This window comes from Trachypithecus francoisi, unplaced genomic scaffold, assembly GCF_009764315.1.
Source record: "Trachypithecus francoisi isolate TF-2019V2 unplaced genomic scaffold, Tfra_2.0 Lachesis_group19, whole genome shotgun sequence".
NCBI classification, from domain to species: Eukaryota; Metazoa; Chordata; class Mammalia; order Primates; family Cercopithecidae; genus Trachypithecus; species Trachypithecus francoisi.
Genome location: NW_022681464.1, coordinates 21,133,105 through 21,153,014, shown reverse-complemented (window position 1 = coordinate 21,153,014; position 19,910 = coordinate 21,133,105). Strand labels below are relative to the sequence as shown.

Here is a 19,910-nt window from a genome sequence, read left to right as displayed (position 1 = left end):
TAATTTGGTTCTCTTAAATACATTGTTACATGTTAATTATATGCCAATACACAATTTTATTGAGAATTTTTGAATGTAAATCTAGAACAAGAAAGTAAAGTTTGTATAGGCAAAACTTCCAGGGTAATTGGCTTAGAAACAGAACAGATTCCACTATGCTGAAAGACAATAATGGAGAAAATGAATAAAGTGTGTATTATGCACTGTGTTTTCTGTCTACATTGAAATGGAAAACATTATAAGTAAAATATTATTATTTTATTTTAAAAATAAAATTACTTTTTTTTTTGAGACGGAGTCTCGTTCTGTCGCCAGGCTGGAGTGCAGTGGTGGGATCTTGGCTCACTGCAATCTCCACCTCCTGGGTTTAAGCGATTCCCCTGCCTCAGCCTCCCAAGTAGCTGGGATTACAAGAGTGCACCACCACGCCCGGCTAATTTTTTGTATTTTAGTAGAGACAGGGTTTCACCATGTTGGCCAGGATGGTCTTGATCCCCTGACCTCTTGATCTGCCCACCTCAGCCTCCCAAATAGGCGTGAGCCATCACGCCGGCCAATTACTATTTTAATAATAAAATGGTATGCTAATATTAATTCTTTAAGCTTTTACTGTTCTTTTTATATGACCAAAGAATTAACTGTACTAGCAGCCTTAATTCACAAAGACTTAGGTGGCCATGTGATTGAACCACACCACAGACTCCTAAGACTGACCCCGCCCCTAAAAGTCTGTGATTCATCCAGACTTGTGTCCTGTGATGCATCCAGTCTCAAACACATCTGGCTCTTTTATGTCTTGAGATAGCAGTCAGAATTGCACATGAAGTTGAAGGCATACTGCCATGGCTTTTCATAAAAGCGAGAGAAGTATATAGACTTTTTCTGTGCACCTCCTGATGCTGCCCCACTCCCAGGCTGTTTGGCCTGAAGTTTTAGGGAAAATCTATGTTTTTCAACCTCAGCACAGACAGGCGGGTTGGCTTCCTGGGTTGCGGCTGACAGCCAGCGTTCCATGGGTGCAGTTTTACTACCTTACTGCAAAGGCATTGCCATAGACATAGTCACTTTGGAGCAATATGCTGCTTTCCTGCTCGTTTGCACAGGACTCTGAGGAGCTTCCCATTGTCCATCCTCATGCACTTGTCTTTCTGCTTCCTAGACACTTAACAGATTTTATTGGCTGTTTGTAAATCAAACTGGTCCCAACTAATGACAATTCCTGATGAGCATAGCGCTTACATTTTTCCATTTGGGATGTATCAGCTTTTCTCTATCCTTGCTTCCTATGTTAATGCCAATGCCTTTTTTCACAATGAAATAGGGGCCCTGGTCCTATGGGCTGATAACCAGAGGAATATATGCCACCTAACTGTAGTTGGCTAAGTAGCCAACAGAAGACGCTTTTCACTTTGGATTTCATAAAATAATTTCGTGCAGAATAATCTCACAGCCTCTATAATTTATTTAAACAAATCTTCAGAAACATAATTTTTTTGTTGGAGAATTCCTGGATTTGAAATTAGGGTAACTAACTAGAGGGACTTTTTCATCACAAATTTTTTTCAACCATTATTTCCTACTCACAATACAACTGTGCTTATGTGATATATTTACTTTTCCAAAAAAGTTGATATTTTTTAAAGGCCCTCTCTTTAAAATTGGACACCCTCCTCTTCACCCTATTATATTTACAAAAAATGTTCTTTTTTAAAAGCTCCATTTCTATTTAAGTCTTTAGTGCTCCCATTCTCTGTTGTAGAGTCAGTCATCTCTACCCACTCCTCAAACCCCATTAATATTTATCCAGTGCCTGGGGTAAGCAAAGTAGGAACTTACCCAGTCTTGGTGTGCTTACCATGACCTAAATCCCTGCATACCCCCAGAATCCTTCTTCATGACAGAGTCACATTTGCAATCTGGCACAGTAGCTTGCATAACAATAGATTCCAGTGGCCTAATTTCACCCTTGAGTTCCTGCACAACTCTCATTCAGCTGCCCTCCACTTGGTGATTTATCTAGATTTATTGTGTCAATTTGGCAGAATAGCTCTATTAATATAACCACTGTTGGATCTAATATCATCAGTCTTCCATTTCCAGGAACAATACAGGACTGGCAATCTCCCCATGATCTTCTTCATTAAAAGCGAAGGTCTAAGAGTACACCTATGAGCTATCATTGTTTCATCCTTTGGAGAACTCTCTGTTCCAAAATCATCTGTGGTCCACCCTCTCCTTTTAAATAAATTATTCTCTCTCGGGTTCATTGAAAGGAACTGTATTGCTCTTGAAGCCTCACATATAATACTCCTCAATTTCTTTGCATTTTGAGGACCACATTATTGCTGTGTGATTGCTAATTTTCCATACCTTGTAGATTTTCTCATTATTTGAACCATGTTACAGTTTAGGAAAAAAGCTAATTACTTCCTGAAGTCAGATGTTTGATACTTCCAGTTATCCATATAATGGGAGGACAGCAATAATTTTGAATAGGATGGTTTTTACAAAATCATTGCATTTCTATGACAGCTACCTGCACTAAAATTAATAAACAACTCACTGAGTGGTTGGACACTCAAAATTCTAGGTGTAACTTTTATCATGATTACTAATCATTCCGTAATATAAGAAATGTATTAATCACTAACTCTGTGTAAGACCAAGTGCTAGGCGCTAGGAATTCAAGCAATTCAGAAAACATCATCTCTGCACTGAAGGATCTCACAATGTAGAATCCAGTCACATTGCAGACATGTAAAAAAACACATCAAGGTCATTCAATGTGACAGATGACACATAATAGGTAAAAAGTGAAGGGCAGAGTGATTTCCTAGACATCTAGGAGAAAAGCTGTTTTCAGAGCAGGGTGAATAATGATATTGAGTGGCATCTTGACAAATGGATGAGAGGGTTGTGGGCAGACCATGTTAGGAAGGGGAGGGGCCAGGAGGCATTGAACAGTTTGACCATGGTGTGCAGTACAACAACAGAAATGGTAGCAGAGGAGACTAGACGAGACTGCTGGGTGTGCCAAGAGCAAACGTTAGAACTTCATCCTGAGGGCAAAAGGTGGCCAGGGGATTTTAAGCAATGAAATAATATGGTCAAATTTGTGATAAGAGTGTGCAAGCAGAGAGATCATTTCAGAGGTTATGACCGTGTTAAAGCAAGAGCTGATGGAAGCAGTGACAGTGGGAATGAAAAGAAGGGAATTGATTCAACATACAGGTAACAGGTCTAGCTGAGTCCTTCAAACATTTGTTCGGGGTGGTAGTAATTAAGGAAGAGCAAGAAATCAAAGGCGATCCCAACTCAGGATTCATTTTCAGGTAACTAGGTACATGGTGTTTCTAATAACCAGCAGAAGGACTGCAGGAAGAACAGCAGGTTAGTACTAAGGTTAGTCTGAGTATTATGGAAGAGCTCTGTAAAGATAATGAGTTCTCCTTTGAACGTACTTAGTTTGGCATGAGGTATCTAAATGAAGGTTTCCGATAAATGATTACATAAATCTGGTGCTCAGGCTTAGAAATAAATATGAAAGAGTCACTAGCATAGGGTTCAGTCAATTTTGCATTCTGGCTGGTTGTACTTGAGGTATTACACTAAGAATGACAGCAATAATGATAAATAACACATGATCCCTCCCTGAAACATAGTAAGGAACAAAACCACAATTCTTTGTATCTTATTCCTCTCATATATAAGGTATATGAATCTTATTCATGTATTTATTCCATGTACTAAAATAAGGCTTTACCAATACAAACTTTACTTACCTTTCAGACACATTATTATTTTAAATAACTCTTTTGATCATTCTTAAGATTAGCAACTATCAAATAAATGAATTACTAATACGGTATTGTTTCTGATTCCAAAGTATGAGAATAAACAGTTGATTCCAGCTGGAAAATCATTTAGCTGAAACATTATACTTTTTATCATATCCCCTTTGTATCACATTTGTGAAGGACAGATTTGTTATACTTCCTGAATCAATGAAGATTTGGCAGCACTTATGTCATTTGGGTAGAAAGAAAGTGTTCAAACAGAGCTTTTACTTTTTTTTTTTAAGACAGAGTCTCCTTCTGTCACCCAGGCTGGAGTGCAGTGGCATGATGTTGGCTCACTGCAACCTCCACCTCCTGGGTTCAAGCGATTCTTGTGTCTCGGCCACCTAAGTAGCTGGTATTACAGACGTGCACCATCACACCTGGCTAATTTTTGTATTTTTGATAGAGACAGGATTTCACCATGTTAGCCAAGCTGGTCTCAAACTCTTGACCTCAGGTGATCTGCCCACCTCAGCCTCCCAAAGTGCTAGGATTACAGACGTAAGCCACCATGCTCGGCCAGAGCTTTTACTTTTGCCCCTTTAAAATAGCAGCTCTCTTTGAAAAGTAAATATATCACATAAGCACAGTTGGCTTGTGGGTAGGAAATGATGGTTGAAAAAAATGTGTGATGAAAAAGTCCCCATAGTTACCCTAACCTCAAATTCAGAAATTCTCTGACAAAAAAAAAAAAAAAAAAAAAAAGTTCTGAAGCTTTGTTTAAGTAAATTATAGAAACTCTGGAATTACTGTGTGCAAAAATCATTTTATGAAACTCCAAGTGAAAAGCTTGTTCTGTTATTTAAATCCATAGTTAGCTAGTAGATATTCCTCTGGCTATCAGCCCATATTTTGAGCAAGTGACATATACAAAGAATAAGCTAAGAGATTCTAATGTCTCTTAAGAAAAGGAAACATTGAATAGACAGTTTTTCAGATATGTGCATTGAATTGTTTTCACAACCTTTTATAAAATGAATGTGCTCACATAAGGCATGCAGCTATGTATCCTGTGATTTCCACAGAATGGAAAATGTCAAACCTTGTTGCTGGAAGTGCTCCAAATTACATCATGTTTTTTTTTGTTTGTTTTTGTTTTTGTTTTTTCTATTACCATTAAACAGGGAAGGCCATGGTAAAATTTCAGTATTTGCTGTCAAAATGGCTTTAGCCACATTGTGTGGAGGGAAGATCATGGACAAATTAAGATGTAAGTTATTCCTTGTGTCTCTCTTTGCTTTTCCCCGCTAGGTACTACCCTTTTTGCTCCCTCATTCCCCCATGTCCCCTGCCCATTTGTATCTTTCCTCATTCTATGAGAGTTGTTTGAAATACATTTTTCACTGATGTTTGGATTTTGTCATAGCGATATTTTCATATTAGATAAATGCTAATGAAATGAATGTTTTCCTCTACTTAAAACCTGTTGAGTATCACCAACTGGCCTCTTTCTGAAATTAAAGTAAAATAAGCGCTCTTTGCAGTTAATTGTGCTATACTGCCTTACAGGTGGTACAGGATGATAGGGACATGAAGGCTTAGTGGGAAACCTTCCCCTTTAAGTCTTCTAAAAGCAAGGCTCCTGGCACATTTCCTCATTCTTCTCAGCCAGCACTACTCAAATCACTAGGAACTCCAAAGGTTTCAAAGCCAACAATGTCAGGAAAGAAGAATAAGGAATTACATAGAGACAGCACTGACAGAGTTAACTAGATGCCAATAAAAGCATGGTAGCTAAAGTACATTGAGTAATTATGGGCCTTAATGAATATTTTGTCTCTAAATATGGTAGAGTTCCTTAACCAACAACACATTGGGGATTGTTTGTTTGCTTTAGGTAAAAAAACTGAGACTCGTTTAACCATATGGCTAAGATGACACCAGAATTTGAACCCTGGCTTTTTTTTCCTACACCAGTGGTTCACAAATTTTAGCGTGCATCAGAATCACCTGGGGGCTTTGATAAAACGTAGATTTCTGGGTCCCACCCCAAGAATTTCTGACTCAGTAGGCCTAGGATGAGGGTGGGTGACAACAATATTTATTTCTAAATGGTTTAAAATGATGTTGATGCTGCTGTTTAAATTTAAAATTTCCATTTAACCCTATCCTTTCCCCTAAATAGTATGAGTTGGGGCTATAATACTGTGTTAAAAAGGGCACTGTTCTGGGAATTGGGAGTTCCAGGTTGCAAGCCCAGCTGTGTGACCAATTTTCTGAGTCATCCTTTGGCAGTTACTTCCCTTCTTTAGTCCTCAGCCTCCTTCTCTATCCTAAATTTTGGGATTTTGTGAGATACCCATAGAGTCACACCTGGCTGCATGCAGCCATCTGTGTGACTCACAGCACAAGGCTCACCTGCTGCCTGTCCTCTTCTGAATGAGATCTCTTGCTTCTTGATCCACCCAAAAGGAAAGAATAAAGAAAGACACAGAAAAAAACCTTTTGTTCCTTTGAAATTTCCCCGGAGATGCTCCAGGGAGGAATCATTTCAGTGGATCAGTGAGTAAGTGAGAGGGACAACAAAGCCTCAGGTAGCCTCAGGTAGCCACACAGCTTCCCTCACTTCTGGGACTTCCCTCTATGAGAGCCAAATGCAGCCAGGATTCAGAGAAGCCTAGCCAGACCTTAGGAGGAGCCATGGAGCTTCTCTTTTGTTAGCCTGAAAGATATAGAAAATTAAAAACTATCTACCTCAGTGCTTATTTGAGAGAGAAGGTGCTGACACCAAGGACTTTTTTTTCAAAAAAAAAAAAAAAAAAAGCTTCAGAGTAATCCTCGGGCATTTCCTTCAGGGTTAAGCCAGAAAGAGAAAGTTTAGCAAAATGAACCAAGGCTGAGGAAGGAAGTTCTGAGAACCTTGTCTGCCAACCCCAACTGGCCATTTACAAAGAGGACATCAGATAAATGTAAAAAACAAAACAAATCTAAACAAAAAACAAACCACTTGGGAGATATCTAAAAATACCTATTTAATATTATATTAATAGGTACCTGGATAAAAGGGTCCCATATTAAAATAGGTTTGAGGAAAACTAAGAAAACCAGTTTTCTGCATCTCAGAACGTCTGTCAACCTTTAACATACCAGGTTAATTCTGAGCCCTCGAAGTCCTGGTGTTTGCTATCTTTCCACTCAGCTTTGCTCAGTGTAAGATTTCATCCTCCTCCGACGAGTAAGGGTGGAGGGTGGAGGAGGGGGGCTGGTGGGGGTGACAGTCACGGAAGTCACATCTCACTACAGAGGTCCCCCAGCCCTTACAGCTCATCACCTAGGGTGGCATCTCAGACCAATTACTAAACTAGTTACTGGTTAGAGGAAAAGTATGACAGCAGTGGTCATTGTATAGTCCACTTTTACCTCTTGGGCTCAGAAGGGCCATCCCTTTCCCTCAACCCATGAGTAACCCACGAACAAATGTGGGACAAATAAAGATGAAGGGAATGGTTGGTAGGTAAGGGACTAGCAATGTCAGCATAATTACAAATCTCAAGATATAACTAAGTTATTGATCAGATCTTTACAATTGTGAAAACCCTTCCAGTTCTCTCTTAGGTCCAGGAGTTCAAAGGAAACAGTATAACTGCTACAATGCTTTCTCCTCACCACATCCCATCAACCTCCAAAAAGCACTCTCTAGTGGCCAAAGTCTATCCTCTTTAGGGCAGTGAAAGAAGCAACAAATGCATGTGTCCCCTTGGAGGTAACTAAGTTTTCTAGTCTGCAGAAACAAGTTCCACAATATCACAGACTCTGTAGAGATACAGATAGTGTGACGCCAATAAATCGCATTCCCCACTTTGAGAGCAGCTGCACCTGAATCACACCCTTAAGTGTCCCTGGTTCTCTGACTGAGGAGTCACTCTTCATATAGTTAATCCTAGGAAGATGGTTTTAGCCGTTTCCAGGTAAATTGGTTAAAATCAATTTGACCAAAAACAATTTAATTAAAGTTAATTTGGTCACAAAAATCTCTCCAGAATGTTAGCTGGTCAAAAATGAATATCCTGAGTCATGAATATTTCTAGTTTCAGTGATAATTATTAATTGAATGAGCGAATGTAGGCAAATTTACCCACAAAATCTACCCACGGACACCATGGCTGCCCCTTGGTGAGTGGGCTTGTGGGTGTTCCTATTGTATTCTTTTGCTGGCTTGCATTTTAATGATAAAACAGATAAGTTAGCCAGGCATGGTGGCACATGCCTTTAGTCCCAGCTACCCAGAAGGCTGAGGCAGGATAATCACTTGAACCCAGGAGGCAGAGGTTGCATGAGTTGAGATCACGCCACTACAGTGGGCGACAGAGCGAAACTCCATCTCAAAAAACCAAACCAAAACAAAAAAACAGGTAAGGTCATGATTTTCTACATTGCTTCTGTAATAAGAAAAAAGTAAAATGAAGGGATATGGAATGTTACAGGCTTGAGGGTTTTGATTTCCCTTCTGTAAAGTTTTTCTAATTCACGTTAAGCCAAAATGCCAGCTGTGCTTGTTTGGCAATTTTTCTATTTTTGTGCATAGGGATGAGAGATATTTAGCTTGTTCCAGCTACTCCCTTACTGTTGGGGAACACAGAGCAAGAATAATTAAGAATGTCAGAAATTTTAAAAAACAAAGAGAAAGCAACAGAAAATTTGAAGTTGATTTTCTTAATGCTTTAAAATGCATTAAAAGAGAAAACAACACTATGTTGCAACATAATTTCCGGTAATTAGGGCTACCATTCACTGGTAGGGTGTTCCCTGTGTAATTTCAGGGAGCATCATTGACACAGCCTAGGAGATGAAGGGCGCCCCCTGCAGTCATGTGCCATGGCAACCTAAACATAAACTTACCTAATAATACTGCTTTTTGGTCAGACTGTTCTTGGCCCAATTATAAACTGTTTTAATGGGTTGGAACATTTGTTTATACTTCTGCCTTAGGGATCCTGGATAGTTCTAGGGATCTTAAGGTATTCTAAATTCAGTGCTGTAAGCCTAGTATGTCATGTGCTGTTCTAAAGCTTTGGGGAGGACTTGTTTTTAAAATACTAGTATTATGGAAAATACTGCATATTTATTGAGTTTCTATTACTAAACTGGTTGTTTTGCCTCTATGCCTACCCCTGGGGTTTCTAACGCACTGATCTACTTTAAATTCTTCAGTATCTCCCTCAACATCTTCTGAACACAACCTCAACTCCTCAGTAGAATTCAGCCATAAAAAAGAATGAAATCCTGTCATTTGAGGCAACAGGGATGAGCCTGGAGGACATTATGTTAAGTAAAATAAGTCAGGCATGGAAAGATAAATACTGCATGTTCTCACTCATATGTGGGATCTAAAAAAAAGAAAAAGGCTGAACTCATGGAAGTAGAATTGTGCTTATTTGAGGCTGGGAAGGGTACGGGGCTGCAGCGGGTTGAGGGGGATAGGGAGAGGTTAGCTAATGGCTACAAAATTACAGCTACATAGGAGGAATACGTTCCAGTGTTCTATAGCACTGTAGGGTGACTATAATTAACAAAATTTATTGTATATTTCCAAAAAGTTGGAAGACAAGATGTTGAATGTTCCCAACACAATGAAATGATAAATGTTTGAAATGAGGGTAATGCTCATTATCCTGATGTGATCATTACACAATGAACACATGTATCAAGATATCACTCTGTAGCCCATAAATACATACATTAATTTTTTTACTCAGATAGAAGCTCTATAGTCTTATGGTTAATAAACTATTTGAAACAGCAGAAACCCTTTATAAATGGAGTATTTAATGAAAATGAGAGTCAATTCATGTTCTCAAAACCATAATCCAATAAAAGCCTGTGATATGCTTAACATCTGACTTTGGTGTAAAAACAATGTTTCCAGATTACATTTTGACCTTGAAAAATTAAACCTAAAGTGAATAGAGGTAGCACATTCACAGCAGTTTATCCCAGCAGCTGTGCTGGCTTGGTGACAAGCTAGTTAGCATGGTGACAAACTATATAATAGCAAACCCTTTCATTCTAATAGTGATTTGCACAGAGGAATTATAAAGCACCTTGGGAAATTATGTCATTAATATTCATTAAGTGCACATACTGGCAGAAATTGAAGAACAGTGGTTCAGTGAAGACACAGGCCCTTCAGAGAAAGATCCAGGACCCTGACTTTACCTCATTGATCATCCACAAGGCCAGGCTTCCTCTTCACTACACGAGTCAGAAAACCCTTCCCTGTAAATCAAGTGCCTTCCACCCAGAAAACTGTAATTTATAGAAAGTTTTCTGCTTCTGTAGGAAGTTAATCAAGTGTTTGTCATTACATCTTTATCCTCACTATGTCTTTGATTTTTCAAATATCTTACACCAAAATCTGAAAGTTTTAGTGATACTATAAATTGGTAAATTTCTAGCTAGATAAATGAATGTACACACACCCCAAATTTACGGTAAAACTCTCATTATGTTTCAAATGAAGTCAGTATCTCTCTCATATATACAAAAATTTCTCCTGTTGAACTCCATGAGAGTCAAAACAAAAAGATAGTGTCTTATTAAAGACATTTAATAAGTGTCTCTCTCTTATTAAAATGTTAGTCTTACCCAAATTACTTGTGATTGCTATGTGCCAGAATCATCTACCAAAAGAAACCAGAGAAAACATTATGCCAGGAATATTTAAGCATAAAAATTAGCTTTTATATCATTCTTTCATTAAAAAAATCTATTTTGCTACTTTTTTGTCATTTATAGCAGATATATTGAACAAAAACAGTGGAGAATGTTCATGTGATGAATAAATATCTTTCCTTTTCCTTTCATCAGATATTTTCTCAATGATTTCTGACTCCAGTGGGGTGATGGTTTATGGACGATATGATCAATTCCTTCGGGAAGTTCTCAAACTACCCACAGCAGTTTTTGAAGGTCCTTCATTTGGTTACACAGAACAGTCAGCCAGATCCTGTTTCTCCCAACAGGTAGGAGAAAAATATGTTTAAGGAAGTATCTCTTTCAAACAGTGGTTGCTCTCCTTCTAGATGTCATTCCAGGTCACAAATACTCGGACAAATTCTTCTATGTGATAGCAACCTGTAGTGTATTTTTCAGCCTCTGACAAATGACCTCTGAAGCAGTATCTAAACCCAGCACCCCTGGATCACAATAATAGACAGTGTTTACTGACCATGAGCCAGGCACTGTGCTAAATTTTTTCCTTTCATTGTCTAATTTAATCCTTACAACAACCCTTCTGTATTAATCTCTTTTCACACTGCTATAAAGACATACCCGAGACTGGGTAATTTATAAAGAAAATAGGTTTAACAGACTCACAGTTCTGCCTCAGGAAACTTACAATCCTGGTGGAAGGTGAAGGAGAAGCAAAGACCCACCTTCTAAACATGGCGGCAGGAAAGAGAAAGAATGTAAAGCCCAGGGGAATCTGCCATTTATAAAACCATCAGATCTCCTGAGAACTCCCTATCATGAAAACAGCATGGGGGAATCCGCCCCCATGATCCAATCACCTCCCACTAGGTCTCTCCCTCAACACCTGGGAATTACAGTTCAAGATGTGATTGGATGGGGGCACAAAGCCTAACCATATCACCACACCCTCAGGGTCATTATTTTCACTATCACTGCACTTTCAAAAGGGCTTAATTGTCTCATTCAGCCTCATGTGAAACACATGCTTGACCCAGCAACAAGCTTTAACATTGGTTTAACAAAGGATACCAGCAAGGAATCCCAACATCTGCCACATCATGACCTGAGAGGCCCAAAATATGGCAAACACAGCTGCCTAAATCTTCTACACCATGATATATTTGGGGTTCCAAGTGATGTGTTTTAACTGGGTATGGCTCAAGCTACCCTGGGAAGCTGCATAGTTTAGGGGCTATCCATGTGTGTACCTCTCCGGTCATGTAGAAGAGACTCCAGGCCCATTCTCCAGCATAGCCTAGTAGTAGCATAGAAATCCATACATCAAAGGTTAGTTTACCATTTTTTGAAAATCCAAACTAACATTTTGTCCACTGAAAAGGCCTCTTGACTGAGTGTGGTGGCTCACCCCTATCATCCCAGGACTTTGGGAGGCCGAGGGTCAGGAGCTCAGGAGTTTGAAACCAGTGTGAGCAACACAGGGAGACCCCATCTCTACAAAAAATTTTAAAAACTTAGCCAGGCATGGTGGTACATGCTTGTAGTCCCAGCTTCTCAGAAGGCTGAGGCAGGAGGATAGCTTGAGCCCAGAAGGCACCACTGCACTCCAGCCCAGGCGACAGAGCAAGGCCCTGTCTCAAAAAAAAAAAAAAAAAAAAGTATATCCCTGCCCCATAAAATGCATACAAACAAATGCTCACTACACTGTACTTTACTGATTAAGAGTCAGGAAGTCTTTTCTTTTTACTGAAATTAACTTTTAAAAGCGTCAATCGGCCAAGTAAGGTGGCTCACGCCTGTAATCCCAACACTTTGGGAGGCCACGGCAGGCAGATCACAAGGTCAGGAGTTTGAGACCAGCCTGTCCAATATGGTGAAACCCCGTCTTTACTAAAAATACAAAAATTAGCCGGGCATAGTGGTGGGCACCTGTAGTCCCAGCTAGAAGCAGGAGAATCATTTGAACCCGTGAGGTGGAGGTTGCAGTGAGCCGAGATTGTGCCACTGCACTCCAGCCTGGGAGACAGAGCAAGACTCCATCTCAAAAAAAAAAAAAAAAAAAAAGGGTCAATCACTTCAAAACACAAATCTATTTTTTCATTCAATTTTACTGCTTTCCAACTTTTCTCATGGCATGCTAAATGTATGACTCCTTTTATTTTTATAGTGCTTTATGCCTCACAAAGTGAATTATCTGATTTATGGCTTGCAACAAACCTGTGACCTAACAAAGAAAACATGATTCTTTTTTTAACAATATAAAGTTCATAGCTAGTGAGGGCAGGGGGCTGTTTTTAACTCTGGTCTTCTAATTCCATCTGTTAATGTTACTCTTGTGTTGTTGTTGTTGCTTTTGTTTTGTGCACTTTCAGTTCATATTTACAAATATGCAGATGATCTGACTCAAGGAAATGTAACTACCTGTTGTATTACTTCACCCAATCATGGAAACAAGAATAATTTCATTTATATCTGAATTCTTGAATTTTAGGTAGTGTATTATAGAAGAATTGGTAAATGTGCTAATGCCTCAGAATACATCTCATTCAAAATCAGCTGGAGTAATAGGACTGGGTTTTTTTTTTTTTTTTTTTTAAGTCTTAAAATGACCTGTGCTGGGTGTGGTGGCTCACACAGTAATTCTAGCACTTTGAGAGGCTGAGGCAGGAGGAGAGCTTGAGTCCAAAAGTTCAAGACCAGCCTGGAAAACATAGTAAGATCTCATCTCTGAAAAAAAAAAGTAAAGAATTAGCCAGATGTAGTGGCACACACTTATAGTCCCAGCTACTTGGGAGGCTGAGATGAGAGGATCCCTTTAGCCCAGGTGTTCAAGGTTTCAGTGAGCTGTGATTGTGCCACTGCACTCCAGCCTGGGCCACAGAGTGAGAGCCTGTCTCAAAAAAAAAAACGAAAAAAAAGAAAAGAAAGAAAAAAAGGATCTATGTGTCTATGTGTTCAAGAATTATATGTGATGTTGCCATGTTCAAACTTTCTTTTGAAATATCCTCTAGACTGTTCTATGATTGTACATATCCTTGATGTTAGGCAACTTATACATGTTGAAATCATAACAACATTGTTGGAAACTTCCAGGAGTGATTTTTAGCCAGTATGACAAATAGTCAAAATGAATAAGATCATTTCAAGTATGAAAAGAGGTAACATAAAAATAATAAGACCAGTTTATTTTTGTACTTAATGAATTGGCTATAACAGCTACTCAAGAGTCTGAGGTGGGTAGGAGGAGATAGGAGGATGACTTGAGACCAGGAATTTGAGTTCAGCCTGGGCAGCATAGTGAGACCCCCATCTTTAAAGTAAATAAATAAATACTTTTTAAAAATAAATAAATAAAATTATCCCATCCCCTTTGATATTCTAGTTCAAAATTTCAAGTAGTGATTTTTGCATATAAATATGTATTTTGTTATTTATACCATTACAGTACATGTATTAATATAGCTTTCTTTTATCATTTTGAAAGGAACTTATAGATACAATGCATTCCTTTTGTACATCCTAAAGGACCTGGATATTGAGAAAGAAGCAGACTGAATTGAGAGGAATTATATATAAAGTAATAAAAGGAACGAGTTTTAAAAAATTTAGATGGTTCTGTCCTAACAGGATTCCCTTCTGCTCTTGTATAACAGAACCATTCACATTAACCACTAAATATTTAGTACTTAAGGAAGTTGAGGAAGCTCAAAAGGGAAGTTCTATAAATTTAGAAGACTGACTGATAGGAAAATTATAAAGTGAGCTATGATGCATTCTTGAGTAAAATCCCATGGAGAATTTCAATTCTTTATTTTTCTTCATTATTTTTATACTGTCTTTCATATATACAAATGATGCTCTCAGAATTCTTTTCCTCCTGGTGATACTATTGACTCAGCCTCAGTGGAGAGAATTCAGTCCTATGTATGCTTAGGTATAAAAAGCAAGCAATGTTTTCAGTTCTGAACTAGTTTAATAACACATTTGGCAAGTTCTGTTTCTTCAGATATTAGAGGTTTATTGAGTGCTCTTTTGTTTCAGTCTCAAATGATATGATATTTACATAGCAGGTAAATTGAGATGATTCTCTGTCCTAAATTTATGTTTTTTTGTTTTTTTCTTTTTTTTTAATGCAGAAAAAAGTCACGTTAAATGGTTTCTTGGACACACTTATGTCGGATCCTCCCCCGCAGTGTCTGGTCTGGTTGCCTCTTCTGCATCGACTAGCGAATGTGGAAAATGGTGAGTAGTTACTACCAAGCAAAGGTGATTTTTTAAATTATTGAAATTAGGCCATTAGTTCTACAGTTAGTAAGCCCAGGTTGTTGTTTTAGGGAAGCCTATTTAGTGCCTCTTCGTTCTGTTTAGGAGAGAAGTAAGCCATCTCCCTGTTCGGGAGGGCCTTAAAGGACCACTGAAAACTCAGGACTGTCAGTTCTAAAAACTTAGGAAATCTCACGGTGTTCTTCTTAATTACAAGTCAGGTGTGGTTCAAAGACTTGGCACAATAGAAGGCGAACTTCAACAAGGAGTGTGACATTATTTTGTGTTTGTTTTAGATCTGAATTTCTCAAATTTGCATACATGGCACTGATTATTTCTTCCCAGTCACTCAACCAGAAATAGGTGGGAGAAATGAGAAAAAAAAAAATAGATGATAGCACCCTGTTAGTCTTTAGTCATATGTTCCAGATTGTGAGCTTTCAATAGTTGTACTAACGTTAAAGAGAAGAGTAAAATAACTTTCGTATCATGTCTTTTTTTAACGCAAGTATTTCTAGGATAAAAGGAACTACTGTTGGCATATCCAGATTTCAGTATGAAATACAGTTTGGGGCAAAGTTTACAGAAATTTAAACATGAAACAGTTCAGTGCCTCCATCTAATCTTTAGGTGTTCCTACTTACTGTTCAATGTAACTGAAATTTCTCCAGACTTGACGAGGAAATAATTTAGTCTATATCTCTTACTAGAGATTTAACTTAAGTCTCTATATATTACTCAACTTCTGTGTATTTCTTTAATATACATTGAAGCTCAAGTTAGCTTAATTTTAAATTATCATTCAGAATTTTGAGCATCTGCCCTTATTTATCTCAGTTAGTTAAAAGTTATGAATTTATCCTGTTTTTCTAATAGAGAAAATTTAAAGAATGAATTTACTTTTTTTTTTTGCAATCACTAACAATCATAGTTTTCTGTTTATCCATATGCAGAAGTGAAGAGCAATCAAGGTCCATGTTATTATGCAAAATGAGTTCATGTTACTGTTTACAGTTCTAGAACTAGTCATTTTCCAATCATAAAGCCATAATTTCATTCCTTCTCTCTCAGCATTTCCTGCTGCAGGAGATCAGTTTCTTAGGCACTGTCCCAGAACAGTTGTCCCTAGATTCAAGTCCCACTCCAGTCTTTCTCAAGAGCCAGAAAGGAAGGTTATGACACTTGTTTAGAAGACAGTGCGTCCAGAGCTAGTTATGTCTTTGTTTTTACACTTTGCTTTTTATCTTCATTATTTGTATTGTTTTTCCTGACTGGTTAGGCCAGAGAATAGCTTTACCAAAGGCAAGAATTGTTATTGTTGTTTTAGTATCTAGCTCATAGCATGTAGATAATTACTTGGATTTGATCACTTAAATGTAAATATTTTACTTTGCTTCAAATGTAGTATTTTGCTTTGCCTGCTTTATAATTCAAATTTCCTACCAAAGAAAGTTAACTGTCTCTTGAGGTATCTGAATTATTTAGAACTGTTTTCAGATAACTTACACATCTTTTTTAGGGCCCTATACTCCTGCCTCAGGAAAGAAAAAAAAAATCTGTTTGTCAGATGTAGGCAACACCAGTCGTTAAGTAAGCCATTAGTCACTCCATTTTTTAAAAAGTAACTTAATTCTCACATCAACATCCAGTTTTCCACTCTCTGCCCATCTTCCTTTCTTTTTTCTTCCTCTCCTTCTCCATGTCTCTGATATTTGCTCTCTTCCCGCTGGACAATCGGCATTCACCCCTCGTGCTTCTGAGTCTTCCAGTGAGCTGTGCTGGTCTCCTGGAGACAGAGAGCAGTTTGGGGTAAAGGCAAGTCTGTTTGGGCAATTTAAATTCTTGTAATGTGAGAGATGGGAATAGAAAGAGCAAATGGCATTACAGAGATTTTTGTTGTTAAAAGGACACCTCTTCTCCATCCCATTTCATTTCCCCGCAGGCATGATTGAAAAGGGTTGTGGGAGAATCCAGGAATGAACTAAATGTTTTTCTGAGCCCAAATCAAGTATCATCTGAAATCGTGGTGCAGAGAAGAAAGGTACAATTCCTGTAAGGCTGTATTTTTCCTTCTTCTGGTTCATATTTTTGTTTTCTTGTTTTTTCTTCACTTACGTCCCCCTTAGTCTTCCATCCGGTGGAGTGTTCCTACTGCCACAGTGAGAGTATGATGGGATTTCGCTACCGATGCCAACAGTGTCACAATTACCAGCTCTGTCAGGACTGCTTCTGGAGGGGACATGCCGGTGGTTCTCATAGCAACCAGCACCAAATGAAAGAGTACACGTCATGGGTAAGGCAAGGTCCAGGCAATACTTGGAGTTGGATGTGTGAGTGTTGCCCAGAATTAAAGGGAATACCAAGGATGGTGGCAGAATTAAAGGGCAAACTTACCTTCTATCCCAGGTCTAGTATTCAGTCCCCCTTCCTCCCACCCTCCACCCCACTGGGTGCTCTTACTTATTCTGTTGGAACCCAGTGTAGCTTCCTGAGACTTAAAATATAGGAAGACTCAAAACTATGTTACTTCTTGGAATATAGATAATTCAGTACCAATTTAAATAACAACTGAACAGCAAGGACCTTCTGGAACATAGTCTTACATTCACAGTAAGTTAAAATCTTTTCCAAGTTTTATTTGGTGGAAATGGCTTAAAAATTATTGTTAGTTTTATTTTTCTTAGATTCTGGAGTTCTTTTAAGTGCATGACTAGAATATTAAAGAAACAAGTATGAGAGGAGAGTGTGGACTTAATAATACTGTTCCATTTTACTTTTCTGCAGAGGGTGGGGAGGGGAGATTGTGGTTATATTAGCAAACCATCTTTTCATGAAAAGTCTGAGTGACCAACCTGGCAAAGGTGGCATGTGAGTGTCTGTGTGATAGATGTATTCTCAGGAGCATGTGGCACCAGGTCTGTGGGAGGAAATGTGACTCTGTGAGCTCATTGTTCAAGTGGATTATGATTTATTGACGTTTATCTTAGTTAAACTCAAAGATCAGTTCCAGCAGTGTTGCCCTTGTGCATTTCTTCAAGGATGGGTTTTTGTAGGGTATGTAGATTGGTTCTTGTGGGATATACCATCAGCCCTTCCAGCACCTCTTGGGAAAGTTCTGTCACAAGAAAATCCAACGTATTTATGAGTTTTTCTATATTTTAATGTATTTCAATTCAACCTGTAGTCTTTACTTAAAGAAGTCTTCAGAATATACCTCTGAAATCAAAATATTCTTCCTAGGAATTATTATTGGGAACTAATATTCAGTGTAAATATACTAGTACTTCATCACCAGTCAGATTCTGAATTCAAGTAACAGTTCTTCACCAAGGCAGAGTATACTGAGAACTTGCCAATTCCAGTGCAACTCCTCACTGTTGTTTATGTCATGCTGAGGATAGATAGATAGATTAACACGGATCATGAACTACAATTTAGTTTGGAAGATAGGAGCTAAAACTTTCTGTTTTCTTATTGTTAGCTTATGACCAGTTTTCAAACTTCGACCCCATATCCTAAAAGATTTGGTGTTTGAAAACTAATCAGATTTAGTTGTTTTACGTAAATGCTAAATCCACGTAAGGAGCCTCTTTCTTAGGGGTTGTAGACTCTAAAATTATATTCCAGGGCACTATCCATACAAAGAAGGATCAGACTTCTTGAGAAGACAGAAGGCCCTATGGTTTGTGGTGCAAAGAGCTGCTGTTGCTGCTATCTTAACTGTTCTAAGAATTACATCTCCTAACAAAAGCCAGAGGGATTTCTTGAGCAATGCTCTTACTACTTTGCTTTTAAAAAATGAGGATAATAGTCACTTCATTCTATTACCAATTAAGGACTCTAGATGTAAAAGAAAGTGACAAAATTTGAAATGGTTCCTTATGGAAAGGAAAAATATGGTTAAAGTTTTATTATTATGTTGGTGCAAAAGCAATTGCAGTTTTTGCCATTACTTTCAAATGCTTTTGCACCAACCTAATATATGTGGTAGGCTGCTTTTTATATAATTTTGACTGCATAATGTCAAGATAAACATCCCAACAATCTAAACGAAAAAGAGGCAGCATGATTCTCTGGAAATAACCTGAATTTCAAATTCTGAAGACGCAGATTGAAGTTTCATTTTCACTTCTAACTGGATGTGTTCAGCCACACCTGAAACATCTTTCTTGCACCTGGATTCCTGCAAAACCTTCTGCTCATCTTCCTTCCATACCTATTTTCTCACAAACCATTTTCTGTTCTTAAGTGAGAGCAGTCCTTCTAGAATCAGGTCTGATGCTGTCATGCCTGTGATTTAAACTCTTCATGGTCTCCCTCTGTCCTGGGGATAAAGAGACAGTTCTTAACGAGCCATATAAAGATTTTGATGATCTGCCTCCTGCTTTCCTCCCCAGAAGGGCTCCCTTCACTGTTGCTGCTTCCCCCATCCCGAATGACCTCCTAGTCTGCTGAGTTTTTGTCAGAAAGACTCCTGCAGGCCCATTAAGTCCCAGCGAAGGTGCCCCATGCACAATGCCTGCTTCCATTTATTGTAGCATTTGCTGACACGGAGCAGCAGGAGGCAGCTTGTTCAGAAACTCTCTTCCCAGCATTGAGCAAACTTCCGGACTCAGAGTTAGCACTGAAAAAGGATTTCTTCCATGAATGAATATCTATTATGTAAAGCAAATCATTTGATAAAATATTACATATATATTAGCTGTTGTCACTTCTACCTTCCTTCTTCTTTCCAGAAATCACCTGCTAAGAAGCTGACTAATGCATTAAGCAAGTCCCTGAGCTGTGCTTCCAGCCGTGAACCTTTGCACCCCATGTTCCCAGATCAGCCTGAGAAGCCACTCAACTTGGCTCACATCGTGTGAGTATCTCTACCCTCCCAGTAAAGAGAAAATTTTCTTCAAGGGCACATGTCTGGAGCCACACAAAGGCAATACCCTATCAGTGGTCAGCAACCAAGATTTTTCATTTAATTTTTTAAAACAGTCAGAGTAATGCCCTTATAGTTTTTTGTTGTTGTTGAGGTATACAGTACTTCCACCAGGCAGACAAGTGAAATATGCAACACTAACATAATTCACCTGGAGGTGGAAAATATTTCAGACAGCTTAGTTACAAAATATGGATGTTAGTGGTGCCTGCACATTGGAAGTTAAC

General features: G+C 38.5%; 1 protein-coding gene across 27 annotated transcripts in view; it reads left to right on the top strand.

Moving 5' to 3' along the window:
- Positions 1–19,910, top strand: part of DTNA (dystrobrevin alpha) — a 401,494-nt gene that overhangs the window by 310,408 nt on the left and 71,176 nt on the right. For 21 of the 27 annotated variants that reach the window (XM_033178011.1, XM_033178022.1, XM_033177998.1 and 18 more), the window contains 5 exons: positions 4,964–5,049; positions 10,647–10,801; positions 14,627–14,732; positions 16,880–17,046; positions 19,490–19,614. In XM_033178011.1, coding sequence (XP_033033902.1) covers positions 4,964–5,049; positions 10,647–10,801; positions 14,627–14,732; positions 16,880–17,046; positions 19,490–19,614 — 639 coding nt within the window. Of the gene's footprint in view, positions 1–4,963; positions 5,050–10,646; positions 10,802–14,626; positions 14,733–16,879; positions 17,364–19,489; positions 19,615–19,910 lie in introns of those variants that run through there. The other 6 variants (XR_004429208.1, XR_004429210.1, XR_004429209.1 and 3 more) reach the window with 2 other exon arrangements.